The sequence below is a fragment of the Ctenopharyngodon idella genome, chromosome 15 (genome assembly GCF_019924925.1).
Source record: "Ctenopharyngodon idella isolate HZGC_01 chromosome 15, HZGC01, whole genome shotgun sequence".
NCBI lineage: Eukaryota > Metazoa > Chordata > Actinopteri > Cypriniformes > Xenocyprididae > Ctenopharyngodon > Ctenopharyngodon idella.
In genome coordinates this window covers 1,834,363-1,851,304 of record NC_067234.1, presented here as the reverse complement: position 1 = coordinate 1,851,304, position 16,942 = coordinate 1,834,363, and the positions used below count along the sequence as shown (strand labels likewise).

The 16,942-nt window shown below is 41.0% G+C and overlaps 1 protein-coding gene and 2 long non-coding RNA genes across 4 annotated transcripts in view; 2 read left to right on the top strand and 1 right to left on the bottom strand.

Annotated features, from left to right (window-relative positions):
* The first annotated feature begins 230 nt into the window (after positions 1-230).
* On the top strand, positions 231-6,173 carry LOC127495987 (uncharacterized). Its single transcript, XR_007925222.1, has 3 exons — positions 231-1,991; positions 2,092-5,429; positions 5,743-6,173. It is a non-coding gene; the product is annotated as an uncharacterized LOC127495987 (long non-coding RNA).
* LOC127495989 (uncharacterized) lies at positions 6,150-8,031 on the bottom strand. Its single transcript, XR_007925223.1, has 2 exons — positions 7,412-8,031; positions 6,150-6,556 (listed from the first exon to the last, which is right to left on the bottom strand). It is a non-coding gene; the product is annotated as an uncharacterized LOC127495989 (long non-coding RNA).
* The window catches only part of irs1 (insulin receptor substrate 1), a 30,371-nt gene continuing 21,455 nt past the window's right edge, over positions 8,027-16,942 (top strand). For both annotated transcript variants that reach the window (XM_051863489.1, XM_051863488.1), the window contains exon 1: positions 8,027-13,357. In XM_051863489.1, coding sequence (XP_051719449.1) covers positions 10,072-13,357 — 3,286 coding nt within the window. In that variant the 5' untranslated portion in view covers positions 8,027-10,071. The remainder of the gene's footprint in view (positions 13,358-16,942) is intronic.

The window sequence follows — 16,942 nt, the reverse complement described above, 5'->3', positions numbered from 1 at the left end:
CTTCTTGAGCCCCTGCCCCTTTGATCGCGAAAGTGAACGTGCCCTTTGCGGTCGCATCGCGGTGCCCCCGCGTTCACATTTCTGCCCCCCGGAACGCGATTTCTAATTAATTTATTAAAATTATAATAGTAATATCATATAATATACCACATTACTATTGTTGTGTAAAATTAATAATAAATTACTTTTACAGAACATAGTATGTTGCAAGAAGCCTTATCCTCATTTAAATACATTTTTAGGCATGGTTGTGTTTTATTATGCAATACATAGACATTCAATTTATATTTCATGTAATAAACATCACACAATAGTGAAATAGGTTATAATTAGTAAAGACATCACGATAACATTTGATCAGGCATTACCACCTGGGTCCTAAAAGAGACCTGTTTTCTTGGGGGAACTTGATTTCTCATGACATCGGCGCGCAGCAAACAAAGCTTGTCTTCTTCTTGTGACAGACAGCCACATGGCGAGAAGCAAGAACAAGATCTGCTGTGTCACTTTCTTCCTCGAGCGAGAATGACGTCGATCGCTACTAACAGCTGTTACAGATCAACTAGGGCTCATGTTAACTGAGGACGTGCGCGTGCACGCAGATAGTTTTACCTGACTTTCCAGCAGATATTGGACAGCGCCTGATTCGTCACAGGGAATTTTTCACAGAGCAGATTTAAAGGCTTTCCGCATTATCTGTGAATGTTTGTATCATTATTGGACTTTGTTGTTTCTCCTGTGGCCGTTCTAATGTATCAGACGCCGTTTAAGGGAAATTTTTAATGCATTTTTATGTCGTGTCTCACAGACCACGCCCATATAAAAAAATAAAAAAAAACAGCAATTATGCATATTTCTACAACCCACACACAATCACTTAACCTTGTTTAAAATAGCTACTGCATTGGGCACAAAAGAATTCCTGTAAGCCTTCTTTCTAGCCAAGGGAGTTCTAAACCGGCAACCTGATGGAAGTAGCTGAAAAGCATCATAAAGAGGATGTGTACAATCTGTAATAATAGAAGCTGCTTTCCTCTTAACTGCCATACAATAAAGGTTTGAAAGGTCAAGCTGCGAGACCCCAGTAATCTTTGATGCCTGATTAATAATTCTTGATATTTTTTTCTTATTTTCAGCTGAAAGTAAGCTATACCAAGAAACAATATTAAATGTCATGACTAATTCCACAAGTGACCAATACACTGTAGTCATAATGTCCTGTCTAACATTAAATCTTTTCAGCTGTCTCAGAAGAAATAAACGCTGATTAGCCTTCTTGTAGACACCATTCGCATGTTGTGCAAAGGAAAGTTGGCTGTCAATCACAGTACCTAAATATGTAAAGGATTCAACCTGCCCCCATAACATAAGTGGTTCATAAAGTGAAGAAGAAATTTTGGATGGACAAACCCCCCCACAGCACAACTCTTTGGTCTTACTTATGTTCAGCTTTAGGGAACTGTCATGGAACCAACCAACCATGGATTCAACAAATTGCCTGTATATAACCAGGGACTGCTTGTCTGTCATACAAGCCACCAAAGCCATGTCATCTGCGTATTTCAAAAGTGAAATACCCTTAATTCCACACATGATTTCATTTGTGTTTATGGAAAATAGAATAGGTGCAAGACACAACCTTGTGGAACTCCCATATTTATAATAATACTACTAGATTTGTGGTCATACATTCTAATATATTGGGGTCTATTCATTAAAAAATCCTTAATCCATTGCACAAGAGTTAAATTAACTTGTAATCTTTGAAGACGGTCCACACAATAGATTAATATTGACTGTGTTGAAAGCAGATGCAAGATCCATAAATAAAATCCTAACAAACGAGTCAGGAGCATCCAAATGTCTAGTAACAGTATCTAAAAGAGTTAGACAAGCATCTTCAACTCTTCGTTTCAACTTGTAGGCAAACTGGAGCGGGTCTAAACAGCTCCCCTACTACCACCCTCTCCATGCATTTACAAAGAACCGAGGTAAGTGTCACAGGTCTGAAATTATCCATCTCTTTAGCATTAGATTTTTTAGTAACAGGAATTATCATCATCTCCTTCCATGCTTTCGGAACATATCCAGTGTTTAGTGACCACTGGAAAAGCTGAGCCATTCCACATAATTGAGCCGAACACTCCTTCAATATGCAGCTTTCAAGACCATCTGGGCCTGGAGCTTTCCCTGACTTTAACCTAGAAAGAATGGAAATGACCCTTTGCTCATCCACACTGATAAGAGTGGGAGCATTACTGTTATTAATCAGATCCCAGACCTTCACAGAGCTGATCACATTGAACCTTGCATAAAAAGTGAGGAAGTAGGATTTGAACACGGCACTCGAGCTGACACCTGTGCTTTTCCCATCATCATATTAAGATTCTGCCATGCAGTTTTTGTATTCCCTCTTGTAAATCTCTCCATTCTGTCTTTATATCGGAGCTTGGCTACCCTTGTTTTAATCTTCAGTTCCTTCCTCAGTTCATTTACACATCTTTTGTCACCCTCAATAAATGCCATTTCTTTTTGTTTCATTTCTTTAATAACCCATGGCTTATTGTTTGGATAAAGTTTGACCTCCTTAGTCGGGATAACATTACCAGCACAAAAGGACATATGTGAGTCATTAAGTAAGTCCAAATTTCCCTTGCTGCTCTGGAAAAACATCTCCCAGTCAGTTGCTTCAAAACACCCCCTCAGAGTTTCCACAGAGTCATTATTCCAAACCTGAATGGTCTTTGTTTGAATCTTATGTGATTTCAATCGCTGTCTGTATTTTGACAACAATAAAATTACATTATGATCTGAGAAGCCAAGGGGAGGGAGGGATTTAGAAACGTATGCACCAGGTATATTACCAAAACACAAATCCAGCGTTCTGTTCAAGCAAAATAAACTTGTGTTCCAGTAGTCAGAATTGGTCTTTATCAGCACGGACAGTTTATCTAATTTGTTCCGTAATGAGCGCACATTTGATAGAATAAAAGCAGGTAAAGGTAGCTTACTTCCACATCTTCTCACCCGGTTTCTAATACCTCCTCTTGATCCTCGCAAGTCCAAGTCATTTTTTTTTTTTTGAGAATCAAGCAAGTCAAGTCAAGTCACTGCTTTATGTCAAGCAATTCAAGTCAAGTTGTAGCTTGGGTCAAACAAGTCAATGGCAAGTCATACAAATGTTTGATGATTTAACTGAATTTATAGTGAAATAAAACTACAGTAGTTATGGAATATGGGAGTTTTATTTGCAACAAAAAAACTGTAATGTGCATTTCTACTCAAAAGGTGTTCACATACAGCTGAGTTGTTAATACAATAAAAATAAATAAATAAATGAATGTGTGTGTGTGCGTGCGTATGAGTGAAAAGTGTATTGTTTGCATGTGCATGTTTGTAAATTTGATTGTTTTTTCTTTTTATTTGTGTGTGTGTGTGAGTGAGTGAGTGAGTGAGAGAGAGAGAGAGAGAGAGAGAGAGAGAGAGAGAGAGAGAGAGAGAGGTGACTTGACTGAGTGTGATTCATTAATATTTGTAAGTGTGTGTGCAAAAGTGCAAAAGTGTATGAGTGAAAAGTGTATTGTTTATTTGCAAGTTTGATTTTTTTTTTGTGTGTGTGCATGCATGGTTGGGTTTGCAAGTCTGTATGTGTACACAGTATATTTATATGCATCCCCATAAACTATCCATAGGCTTTTCACTCAAAGTCTAACAATGAAGACCAATTATTAGACACTGTACACATAATGAGTGCTATTGCAAAAAAAAAAAAAAAAAAGATATTTCCTTATTAACAGTGAATAACCATTTACAATGCATTGCACTTGCAAAAAAATTAAATGTGAATTTTCTCTGTTACCTTTGTTTTTTGATTGTCTTCAATGGCCTGCCGCACATGACGCGGATCTCACGCGTGTCCCACTTTCTCACAACTATTTACTTTCGTTTAAGACTTTATTTAACTCATTTAAGGCTGCTCTAATGAGGATACTCGACAAAACGGATATTTTTGGCATTATTGGGTGCGTTTTTGTTCGTTAAAGCGTGACATTCCTGCGCGTCTTTCTGTGCGTCGTGTGTGTGACAGCAGGACATTTACAGACGGCGCGTTCTCTTTTTCTCTTTTGGCGCGCTTAAATGGTTTAAAAGCATTTGCATGAATAAGAGCTTGATCATATTGTAATGCTAGCCAAAGGATGACAGAAAAAAACGGATGCTGCGTTTGCGTTAAATATTTTTGACGCGTTAAATTTTAAAAAGATGACAGCACTGATTTTAACCCAGTTTTCTTTTTAATGAACACAAAACCAATTCAAAGTCAACTCTTAACATGTCCACAATGTTATGTTTTTTACTTAATTATTCTTGGCGTAGCGCCTTCCATGTTCAGTCACGGCTGTCCATGAGAGAGTTCACGATAGCGCTCTCTGCTTGCCTGCTGCGTCACGTGGTTAGGTTGCGGTGCGTTCAAAAACAGATATTTATTAAACAAAAGACAAGTTATATCGAGTCATTTATAACTCAAGTCATGAATGTCAAGTCAAGTCTTTTATTAATATTTGTCAAGCAAGTCTCAAGTCCTTAAGTCTGACTCGAGTCAAGTCATGTGACTCGAGTCCCCCATCTCTGGCTGGTAGGCTCCCACATGCCCAAACAGATTGAGCGCACAAAAAAGTCCACAAGCAGTATCCATAATTTAAAAACGGCGCACATCGTATAAAGAAAAACTGCACATAAAGTGCACGCCAATTTAAAACAAGACAAAACAGATAAACAATAAATACACACAAACAGAGCCTTAACTGCGAGTCGCTCAATCATAGGAGCGCCCCGTCCTTTATATAACATTTTGTTTACATTCGTTTGTTTCTGATGACAATTTTTAAGTGCAATAAATACGTTTCTTTGCAACGCTTGTGCATATGCATTTTTTTTATATATATATTGCTAAAGGAGTTATAAAGCATACTCCATAAATGTTCTGACTTTGCAATTCATGTTTTCTTTAGGTATCTTACTGCTAATTTTAACTTAATCTGTCTGTAATAATTTGTGATTAGAACACAGCACACTACAAACACAATATGATACACTAATGTTGAAAAGAAAATCCTTACAGTTCTACTTAAGTTCGTTGACAAGTTTAGGGTGACCTAGCTGTGTCCCAATTCAGGGGCTACGCACTTCGGAGTGCATGAAAGGGGTGGGGCTTTGGAGTGGAGGGTTGCCAGCTCTGCAAAAACAAAACCATCCCAAAAGTAGCGTAATCACAGCACAAGTGTAAAAGTATCCCAATCCCAGACGTGGCAACAATGAGCCGAGCGTCGTTACATGGCTAGCGGCTGTGTGACAGCTGACAGTTGACGTTTGTGTGTGCATTTTAAAGTTTTCACTGCCGGCGACGACGGGACACTGGACCATATGAACAGGTAAAATATGTATGGTTAAATTATGTAATGTTAGTTTTATATCGTTAGCAATAATTAGTTAACCTTGTTTGAATGAAAACGTTAACTGTGAAAATATATACATTCATATTTATACATTTACTCTGTATTTAAGCTGTATTTAAGTCTAAATTTAAAGTACAGTAGGCTACTTTAGGATTTTACTCAACTGCACTCCATCTTAGAGACAATACTGTATTTATGAGAAACTGACGTTTTGGACATCACGGATATTACAGTTTGATTTAGATATTACAACATGGGGCATTGCTTACATTTATGTGAATTCACACAGAACTCCTGTCGTCACCGGCGCGCAATGAATTGTGGGATAGGGTAGACCGCGAAGTGTCTTGAGATGGACGCTTCATTCCACGGGGAAACGGAGAGGGTGCATTTGAAGTCGCTCTCGAATTACGTCAGCCCTCCTCGCGCCGCGGTGAATCACACTTCAAAGGCCGCTTTTTTCAGTTTTCTCAAGAACAGAATACAGTGCATAAAATGGGTACATTAAAAATGTGTCGATATAAATATTGTTTAAATGTCACTTTGTCAATGAAACACCCCAATTTCTGTACAGCTTATTTTTGTGATGTAAGTTAAAAATGAAATGCATAAGTTGTATACATTATATTTGTAATGTAATTTATTTGTAAATGAGCCAGAGTAATTTCTGTTAAAAAATTTTTACGTTCACATGTGTAAATAAAAGAGAATTGTTCATTGTTTATTTCTTTTATGCAACTTATAATTTTACATGAAACATTAAACATATACAACATATACAATTATTTTTTAATCATGTAAATAAATGTTTTTACATTAAAATACATCGTTCTATAGCTACATTACTTAAAGTACCTTTTACAACTATTTACAACAGAACTTAGGTTTAACATCAGAAAAACAACATTTTCAATAAACAGTACATAAAACAGAGCAAAACATATTTGTGTACACTTTCATTCGGCTGAGCAGGGAACCCTGGATCGGCTTCAGAGACCCTGGTAAGGCCTCTCTGCCGGTGGGACATCAACTGGGACGAGTGCATATTTCCACTGTCCACTGCGTATCTACCAACAGGTTTGCAGGGCTGACTCAATCGACGGCTGCCATGTTAACAGATATTTTCAGAAAGGGGAAAGAATAAAAGAAATGAATTCTCAAACTCAAATCAAACCATAAAATATTTGAACATTCAAAACAGATCTATGGTCCATTCAAATTTTGTCTTGGTCATCGTAGCTTTAAAATTCTTGCCTGTTACAAATAGTCGCGCTCAGCAGGTATATTTTAAGATATGTCAGTACAAATTTCTTTTAGTTAAAACAACTGAAACATGAATTTTAGTCTGGGACTAAACATTTTTAATGTTTCTTTCATATAGTGTATTTTCACCAGTATGTAATATCTAAATCAAACTGTAATATCCATGATGTCCAAAACGTCAGTTTTTCATAAATCAAATAAAAACTTTAAAATGCACACACAAACGTCAACTGTCAGCTGTCACACAGCCGCTAGCCATGTAACGACGCTCGGCTCATTGTTGCCACGTCTGGGATTGGGATACTTTTACACTTGTGCTGTGATTACGCTACTTTTGGGATAGTTTTGTTGCGCAGAGCTGGCAACCCTCCACTCCAAAGCCCCACCTCTTCCATGCACTGCGAAGTGCGTAGCCCCTGAATTGGGACACAGCTCATATGTGCCATTTTCCCAGGAGGCATCCTGTCCAGGATTTCTAAGTTGCATAAAATGTCCCAGTTTTGGTTTTGTTTTCATATTTGCGGAAGGTAATGACTGAAAAATAATTTGACCAATAGCGTGCATTATACATAATCGACCAATCGTGGCTTGCGAGAAGGCTGGCTCTACAGAGAACGGTCAAAGCATTGCAAATACGACAACATTTTAATGAATTGCACGAAGACTGTCAATAAAGAACAGTGGCTTGCACAGACCTCCGTGTAGAAATCGCGTTCCGGGGGCACATCGCACTTTCACGATTAAAGAGGCAAGGGCTCAAGCCATTGCAGGCAATTTAGAAATCCTGGACAGGACGCGTCCTGGGAAAATGATATGGTCACCCTACTAGACAAGTTTGTTCATTCATTGAAACGAATGTCCCATGTTAACGTGGGCGTGGTTTGTGAGCGTGACATTAGAGCATGATAAACTTCCTTTAAACTGCTCCAAATACGCAGGAACGAACACCGCGAAATCAAAGCGCTTTATTATTTTTATAACTAGTGAAACATACGTTTTTAAATCTATGATCCGTGGAATATCGCATATGACGAATCTGTCTCCGTCTAACATCTGCCGGAAATCCAGGTAAACATACTTGCGTGCACGCGCGCGTCCCCACTTAACATGATCCCCAGTTGATCCGTAACACCGGCATACACCACGCCTATCAAGTAAGGGTACTGTTGGCGGTGCAAGCCTTATCAGGGTTTACCATTCCGAACCGTAGGCTACCGCTCAGTGGAAACGAGCCATTAGTGCATTTTGAAAGGTTACCGTCCAAGTCACAGCTTTCCCCCCCCCCCCCCCCCCCCCCCCCCCCCCCCCCCCCCCCCCCCCGAGTTTACTGTAGTGTAAAAATAAAAGCAAAAATTAAAAAATAACAGTGAATAGTGAATGTGTTAAATAATAAATTGTTAAATTGTGATTCAGTTAAAGTTTAATCATGTAACTAATGCTGATTTGCTAAATTTGGCAGATAACCATAGTAAATCCAATTCAATGTGTCAATAAAAGAAATATAGTTAGGCCTAGCTGATGACCGGTGGTACACTATACTACACTCAATGCATTTTGTCAGTGCAAATATCATTAGACAACACCTGAATATAACAAGATATAGTAGACTACATGTATCTTAAACAAGGCTATGAAGGAAATAAAAGGCACGAATTATTTAGAGTATCAAAAAGTTTTAGGTTGTTATTTACCATGCCAATAGTACGCAACCTCTTGAATTTCAACAGGAGGTGGCAGCATTGCTCAATAAATGCAGACACGAGTACAGCAGCCACATGATGCGTTCACAATAAAGAAATAGCCTGTAGTATTACCATAGTCTACGTAGATGCAGAATTTCCATTGCTATGTAATTAATCCGTTTTTTTTTATTCATTTAAAACTACTTGAAATTATTTTTACAGAATTTATTATTAAATAGCCTATAGATATATAAGACACTAAATAAAACACCCTTGTCAAGAAGTCCATACTAGCCTACATATGGCTACTATAATTTGAATCAACCATAAAGGAACCTAATCCTAATAAAAAAAAACCTTTTTAAACTTAGAAATGTCAGTTTTCAGTTCACCCAGTTTTCAGATTCTTTGAACCCATTAGGATCATTTAGCTAAACTGTAAAAACAAAATGTTTTCAATTGTAGTCAATTAGCTATCCGATTTTCCAGCAGCTGGAAAGAAACCACATTCTACTTTTCATTACACTATACTATGCTACTTTACTATAATTAATCCCATAATAATAATAACAACAATAACAATGTGTACTTCAAAGCTCCTCCGTAATGCAATTACACAACAAGTACACATTGTTCATTTGTCACTATATTTATACATGTAAATAGACAGTAACATGAATACTGCAAAGTATGACCGACTTTCCATTTTACAATAGTGTATTTATAAATAACGGCAGCGCATAGTTACATGGCGTATTTTCAACACCGCCTCTAAATAAAACTTTATAGCGGTGTTTAGCTCGTGAATGAATCGGTGTTTTGAACGAATCTTTTAAGTGAACGAATCGTTCTCCTACTGGCCTCACTGTGTATATGTTGAAACATCAGTGTAAATGAATCTTTTTACTGAAGATTCGAGTCACTGGAATGAATCAAAAATCCCCACCAGTGCATTTGAATCACATGTCTCTCACAGCCCCCTAGGATGATTGACATTAGAACTGTCCAATCAACGAGGTCAGTTCCAAAATAGGCGGGATTCTTAGTTGTATCGTAACAAGCTAGGCTACAACCCCCAGTCTCAACTCCTCCATACAAACATACACGAGCGGTGCCTTGTTTTGGTCTGTTACTGCTTCACAAAATAGAAAACTCAGCGACTTTTGGAGGAACTTATGCAGCTGTTGAAGCGAACTCGGTACGTTTCCGTTGTAAATAACGGTCAGATGCATACTTTGCGCTCGTGCTTTGTGTAATTGCACTTTTGGGATTTTTGCAGACAGCGCTTTGATCTCCGGGGTAAATGGGGTCGTCGTACGCTGCTGACTGCGCTTGTTTTGATAATGCATTCGGATCTCCGGACTAAAAAGGACACTGTTTTGTAACTTTCACTGTTTTGTATTTTTGTACATCATAAACTTGGTGCTTTCCGGTACTTGCAATATTCTTTGAGGATGCCCGATGGATTATTTAAACTTAGTTTTAACAATGTAATGCTGCTGAGGAAACTGTTATAATTGAAGCTTTTGTCGGTACGCACAAAAGTGACTTGTTTGAGTGCTATTTTTCTATTTTTACTTAATGGAAACCCAGCGTTCACATTTGACGAAGATTACATGCATAACGCTTTGACTTTCAATCCTGCAATTTTTCCATAAATTATTTTTTATACCATGGCAAGCCCGACCACGGAGCAAGGATGTTTTTCGGACGTGAAAAAGGTGGGTTATTTAAGGAAACCCAAAAGCATGCACAAAAGGTTTTTTGTACTGAGGGCGGCGAGCGCCTCCGGACCGTCCCGACTGGAGTACTACGAAAACGAGAAGAAGTGGAGACACAAGTCTGGAGCACCGAAAAGGTCCGTTCCGCTGGAGAGCTGCTTTAACATCAACAAAAGAGCGGATTCTAAAAACAAACATCTCGTCGCGCTTTACACCAAGGATGAGTACTTTGCCATCGCTGCTGACAGCGAGTTAGAGCAGGAGTCATGGTATCAAGCCCTGGTTGATCTTCATAACAGAGGTAAAGTCCACGAAACTGCCGCGGGCCGTGGAATTGGCGAGGATAATTACGGGGAAGCCACGCCGGGACCTGCCTTCAAAGAGGTTTGGCAGGTTATTTTGAAACCAAAGGGTCTGGGTCACATAAAAAACCTGATTGGCGTTTACAGATTATGCCTCACTAATAAGACTATCAGTTTTGTGAAACTCAATTCAGATGCGGCCGCAGTGGTCCTGCAGTTGATGAACATTAGAAGATGTGGTCACTCTGAAAATTTCTTTTTCATTGAAGTTGGGAGATCTGCCGTGACAGGACCCGGGGAGTTTTGGATGCAAGTTGACGACTCAGTCGTGGCTCAGAACATGCATGAAACTATATTAGAAGCCATGAAAGCCATGAGTGAGGAGTTCAGACCCCGCAGCAAAAGTCAGTCATCTTCCAACTGCTCAAACCCCATCTCAGTGCCTGTCAGGAGGCATCATCACAATAATCCTCCCCCCAGTCAGGTTGGCTTAGGCAGGCGCTCCCGGGCCGAGAGTGTGACAGCCACTTCTCCTGTTAGACCCGGCAAACACAGCCATTCATTCAGAGTGAGAGCGTCCAGTGATGGGGAGGGCACCATGTCCAGGCCGGCGTCCGTTGATGGGAGTCCGAGCACAGCCCGACCTCAATCGCAGCGACACAGGGGTGGATCCAGACTTCACCCTCCGCTCAATCACAGCAGATCAATCCCCACGCCCACCTCGCGGTGCTCCCCCTCAGCCATCAGCCCCGTCAGCCTGTCTTCCAGCAGCACCAGCGGCCACGGATCCACGTCTGACTGCCTCTTTCCACGCCGCTCTAGCGCCTCAATATCTGGATCGCCCAGTGATGGCGGATTCATTTCCTCTGATGAATACGGATCTAGCCCCTGCGACTTTCGAAGCTCCTTCCGTAGCGTGACTCCGGACTCGCTTGGCCACACACCGCCTGCTAGGGAGGAGGAGATAAACAACTACATCTGCATGGCCAAGCCCGGTTCACTTCCTGGCACCGGGAGCCAATCGCGAAGCCAATCCAGAGGAACGCCATCAAGACTAGAGGAGCCCGAGTTGGAAAAATGTTTCCGGAAACGAACGCATTCTTCTGGTGCATCGCCGCCAACTCCGTGCCATCAAAAGACTCCTTCGCAGTCGTCTTCCGCATCGCTGGAGGAGTATACTGTAATGATGCCGGCATACCCACGAAGCCGCACTGCATCGTCATCATCGTCAACGCACAGGCACTCATTCATGCCTACCCATTCATACCCAGAGGAAGGTATCGATACGTCACAAGCAAAAGACCACAGTCGACCAGATCACAAAGATGACGGCTACATGCCCATGCAGCCAGGCGTTGCACCTGCGACCCCAACGGTGAAAAGTGGTGACTACATGCCCATGAGTCCAAAAAGTGTTTCTGCACCACAGCAAATTATCAACCCCCGGCAACACTCGCATGTTGACTCCAATGGTTACATGATGATGTCACCAAGTGGCAGCTGCTCTCCAGATGGCACAACAAACTATGGCAAGATCTGGACTAATGGCATCAACCCTAAGCTGTCCATGGAGAGTATGGAAGGTAAAGTGTCATCTTGTGGAGATTACATAAACATGTCCCCGGCTAGTTGTTCAACGACTAGTACGCCTCCAGACTGCTTTTTCAACCCTGTAGAAGACCCTCCCAGGCCAATGTATGCTTACTTCTCTTTGCCCCGCTCCTTCAAACACGCCAACAGGAAGCAGGACCAGAGCCCTCTCCGGATATCACTGGGCTCTAACCGATTGCCGTACGCAGACTCTTCCTCGTCTTCCGCGAGCAGCGACAGCTTGGGTGGTCAAGGCAACTCGCAGCAGTCTGCTGTCAAACCCAAAAGGTCAGAGGGCAACAGTAGGCTGACACGGCCAACACGGCTGTTATTGGATGCTAGCAAAGCAAGTACTCTCCCACGAACACGTGAGAGTCCCTTCCCTGCAGAGCCCAAAAGTCCTGGCGAGTATGTCAACATTGAGTTCAACGACAAGCCATTATCAGCAAGCTTAGCATCGCTGTTCCCACCTGTGTTTTCCGGAAGTGATGCTGACGCCCAGTCAGACCTTTCATCATCTGAGTACATGAACATGCAGCCGGGGTCACAGGCCAGGCGGTTGTGCCCAGAAATGCAGATTTCCACTTCCTGTTCAGATTATGCCATCATCAACCCATCAAACTCTGAATCCTCCCCTCCGCTGCCCTGTGAGAGCATATGCAACCGTGACTACATCAGCATGCAGTTAGCATCCTGCACTAGCTTTCCTAATACAGAAATGATGCTGATGACTGAGGCCTTGCCAGATGCGGATGCCCCTCCTTGTTCTGTATCACCCAATCATGGGGTGACAGTGTTAAGCGGTGCCCCAGGAAGACCAGCTCTGATGGGCCCTTTGTCAGGTCTTAGTGCATTCACACGGGTTAACTCCACTTCCGGGTGGAACCAGGGGGCTAAAGTAATCCGGGCTGACCCACAGGGTCGACGGAGACACAGTTCAGAGACTTTTGCCTCCACGACACCAAGAGGGTCAGTTGACACATCAGCCACCTGTCAGTCAGGTGATGTAAAGCGCCACAGCTCCGCCTCTTTCGAGAATGTATGGTTAAGACATGGTGAGGCCTCTGCTGCTTCTACCGCTCCTCCTGCATCTACAGTAACCAACGGACGAAGGGAAAACACTTCAGGCCCAGTTCCCGTGTTAACAAACCATGACCAGAACGGCCTGAACTACATCGATCTGGATCTAGTGCAGAATGGAGAGCAGCATGTTCCAGACTGGAATGCTTTCCAATCTCGGCCAGTGGAGCTGGAAGCCGTGGAAGTTATAGAAGAGCTCAGTGCCTACGCCAGTATAAACTTCAAGAAATCAGATGAGACCAGAGGGAATCTCGCACACAGAGAAGGTAAGATCAACTGTTTGTTTAAAAATGGTTATCAAAGGAGCATCTGAAAATGTTGTGTTCTTAACTTTATAGATCACATGCCAATTGTTATCATTCCTGTCTAGAACATTTAATAGGTAATATGCATATCATGTTATTATTTATAAAACAGCCCCATTTATCTGTGTAGTTTGAGTCTTTGGTGGAAAATCCCTTTCTGAAATCTTAGGAGAGAGCTAAGGGGGGTTTAGATTCCCTCCCACTGATGACTGGGCCTCTTTAGGCTGATAAATGGACATATTTGTGAATGGAGGCAGAAAGGGTTAGCATGTCTACACTTGTTCCTGATGCGACAAAAGGAAAAGACGGCACATATATGAAATTGTGAGTCACTAAGCAGCTTATAGGTTGTCTTTTTCCTGAATGGAAGTTTACTTAGTGTATGAGTCAACTCTTCAGATATGTCTTTGATAATAATCAAGCGCTGTGAGAAGTCTTCAGAGCTGCCACTACTGTGCATTCTCCACTTTGCCCAAGGGTTTGTGTGTCATGCCTGGCTGACTCTGTATCATTGTTGTTTTAGTTTATTTACTTGCCCTCCAGTGAGTGTAGGGTTTTCCACCCTCTTGGTCTTCCTTTACTTCTCTCTTTTTTTCCCAAATGGGAAATGTTTTGTGTGTGTGTGTGTACTATCAATGCTATCACATACAACTATTATTAAAAGTATGATTATTATTTTTGATTTAATCAATTCCAGCACAAATGTTCAGTATTGTATAAACCTAGGTTGATACTAACAACTACATTAAAATACAGTTGAAAATATATTTATTGACAACAATACCATTGGTCATTTTTATTAAACCTATTTACGGCCATTTGTGTCTCCATATAGAATTACTGCATAGACATTGTTATTCATGTTCTTATGTGTTCACTGAACTAAATTAAAGGGTTAGTTCACCCAAAAATGAAAATTGTCATTAATTACTTACCCTCATGTCGTTCCACACCCGTAAGACCTTCGTTCATCTTCAGAACGCAAATTAAGATGTTTTTGATAAAATCTGATGGCTCAATGAGGCCTCTATTGACAGCAAGATAATTAACACTTTCAGATGCCCAGAAAGGTACTAAAGACATATTTAAAAATTCATGTGACTACAGTGGTTCAACCTTAATATTATAAAGCTACGAGAATACTTTTTATGTGCCAAAAAAAACCCCAAAATAACAATTTTATTCAACAATATCTAGTGATGGCCAATTTCAAAACACTGCTTCGCAGCTTTACGAATCTTTTGTTTCGAATCAGTGGTTCGGATTGCGTATCACACTGCTAAAGTTATGTGAACTATTAAAATTTCGAAACATGTAACGATGAAATGATGTAACGAAGCCTTGTTTACTGAAATCATGTGACTTCGAACCACTGGAACCACTGATTCGAAACAAAAGATTCGTAAAGCTTTGAAGCTTCATGAAGCAGTGTTTTGAAATCACCCATCACTAGATATTGTTGAATAAAGTCATTATTTTGTTTTTTTGGCACACAAAAAGTATTCTCGTCGCTACATAACATTTAGGTTGAACCACTGTAGTCACATGAACTGTTTTAAATATGTTTTTAGTAGCTTTCTGGGCATCTGAAAGTGTTAATTAACTTGCTGGCAATGCAGGCTTTGCTGAGCCATCGGAATTCATCAAAAATATCTTAATTTGTGTTTTGAAGGTGAACAAAGGTCTTATGGGTGTGGAACGACATGAGGGTGAGTAATTAATGACAGAATTTTCATTTTTGGGTGAACTAACCCTTTAATGATAATTGACCACTGATAGCAGTATATGCATGCTCTGTCTTTGTTGTTAATAGCATTTTTTTTTTTTTGCACTAAAAATAATATTATTGATTCACCCAATAATGAAAATTGTGTAATTTACCCATCCTTTTGTCGTTCCAAACCTAAATGAATTTTCTTAAAATAGTTTGAACTGTTTTGTGGAAGTCAGGGGGGTCCAAAACACGGAGACATTTTTCATATCTTCTTTTGTGTTGCGCAGAAGATGAAAAGTCAAGATTTGAAATGAGACAAGGATGAGTAAGTGATGACAGAATTATCATTTTTGTCCGATTTTTCAGACAGTTTAGTGAATTTGCCTTAGTTTGTTCTATAGGCAGTTGTTTTGATGGGGTGAGAACCAGTACCCATGCTTGCTTGCTTGACTTGGTTTGGGTGCTTTGTGTGTGTGTTGTGACTGTGAGAGAGCGCACAGGGGCTTCAGTGTTGCGTAACCATTTTGTTTTTTTACTCTAGGAAGCCCTATGTGTCTATGTTTGTGTGTATTTTAGTAAAACCCACTGTGTTTCTCTGGAGACTAGAGCTGTGATGATTTTACCACAGCAGCAATAAATGCAACATAGTGAACATCATCTGCAGGAAATAGAAACGCCTCCTCTTACTCTCTATGACCAGAATGATTTTAGTCTAGCCCCGAATGTTTTTTGCCTGGAACTGCTCAGGACTTTAGTGAAAATAAGAAAGGAATTAAGTATATGTTAGTTGTTTAAACTTAGCACAGTGCTGTCACCGTTCGCCGTACAGGGTGCTGACTGCTAAAATCTCTCTTGCTCTCTTTTTCCCTCATTATACATACACACACACATACACACAGAGACCACGTGACTGATGAACTGAGAAAAAAAAAAAAACGCAGTCAGTGCCGTAGCATAGACCGTTAAAGTGCAGTGCAGATAGGACAGTGCAAATTTCGTCAAAATTTTGTCGAATTGACTGGAGCAGCTCTGGTGGAGAACAGTGACTGGATCTAAAACCTTCAGATGACACACAGCTCATATCTCCGTCACTGTAAGTTACCGAAAGCGAAACACGGTAGGCACGCGTTTGTGCAGCACAGAGCGGCTCTCTTGCACAGTATTACATGACCGACATCTAGTTGTTAAGTCCGGTTCCTTTCACACAGTGCAGGTTTTCTGAGAATGCAGTTTTGAGTCCTGAAAATTTACAGGTGTGAGTTCGGTTATACAATGCGGTTAAAAAACTGAACTGTGTGTGAACGTAACCGTATTAAGAACTCAAATACAGAATGACAACTGTATTCTGTTGCTGTGTGAATTTGGTCTTAGAAAGGTCACCTTTTTCACCCCTGATGAGTTTGCATCTCTGGGAAAGGAGAATTGAGGTATACTCAAATTAAGAGGTGTGTAATGCCTCCTCAACACCCCTGATGTCTTGGGCTCAGCCCCTTGGAAACTCCACTGTTAAGCAGGTTGTCTGTCTTAACCTCCAGTTCCTAATTTCATCTGCACATGTTCTGCCCATGGCGTGCTCCTGTGTGGCTCTGCGCCAATGACACCCATCTCTATGGTAACGCTGTTGCCACACTGCTTTTTTTCCCATGTCACAGTGGATTAAGGGGCCACAGGCTGAGACGCCGGGGGCTTCAGAAAGCCGCATTACGATTGGGCAGTCGTGGGGTGGGGCGGGGTGACAGAGTTCTTTGGTGGGTTTGGTCAGAGTGAGACGATTAGAAGCCCAGCCCACCTCAGGCCACCGTGATGGGGGTCACCCTGCAGAGTGCCTTCTT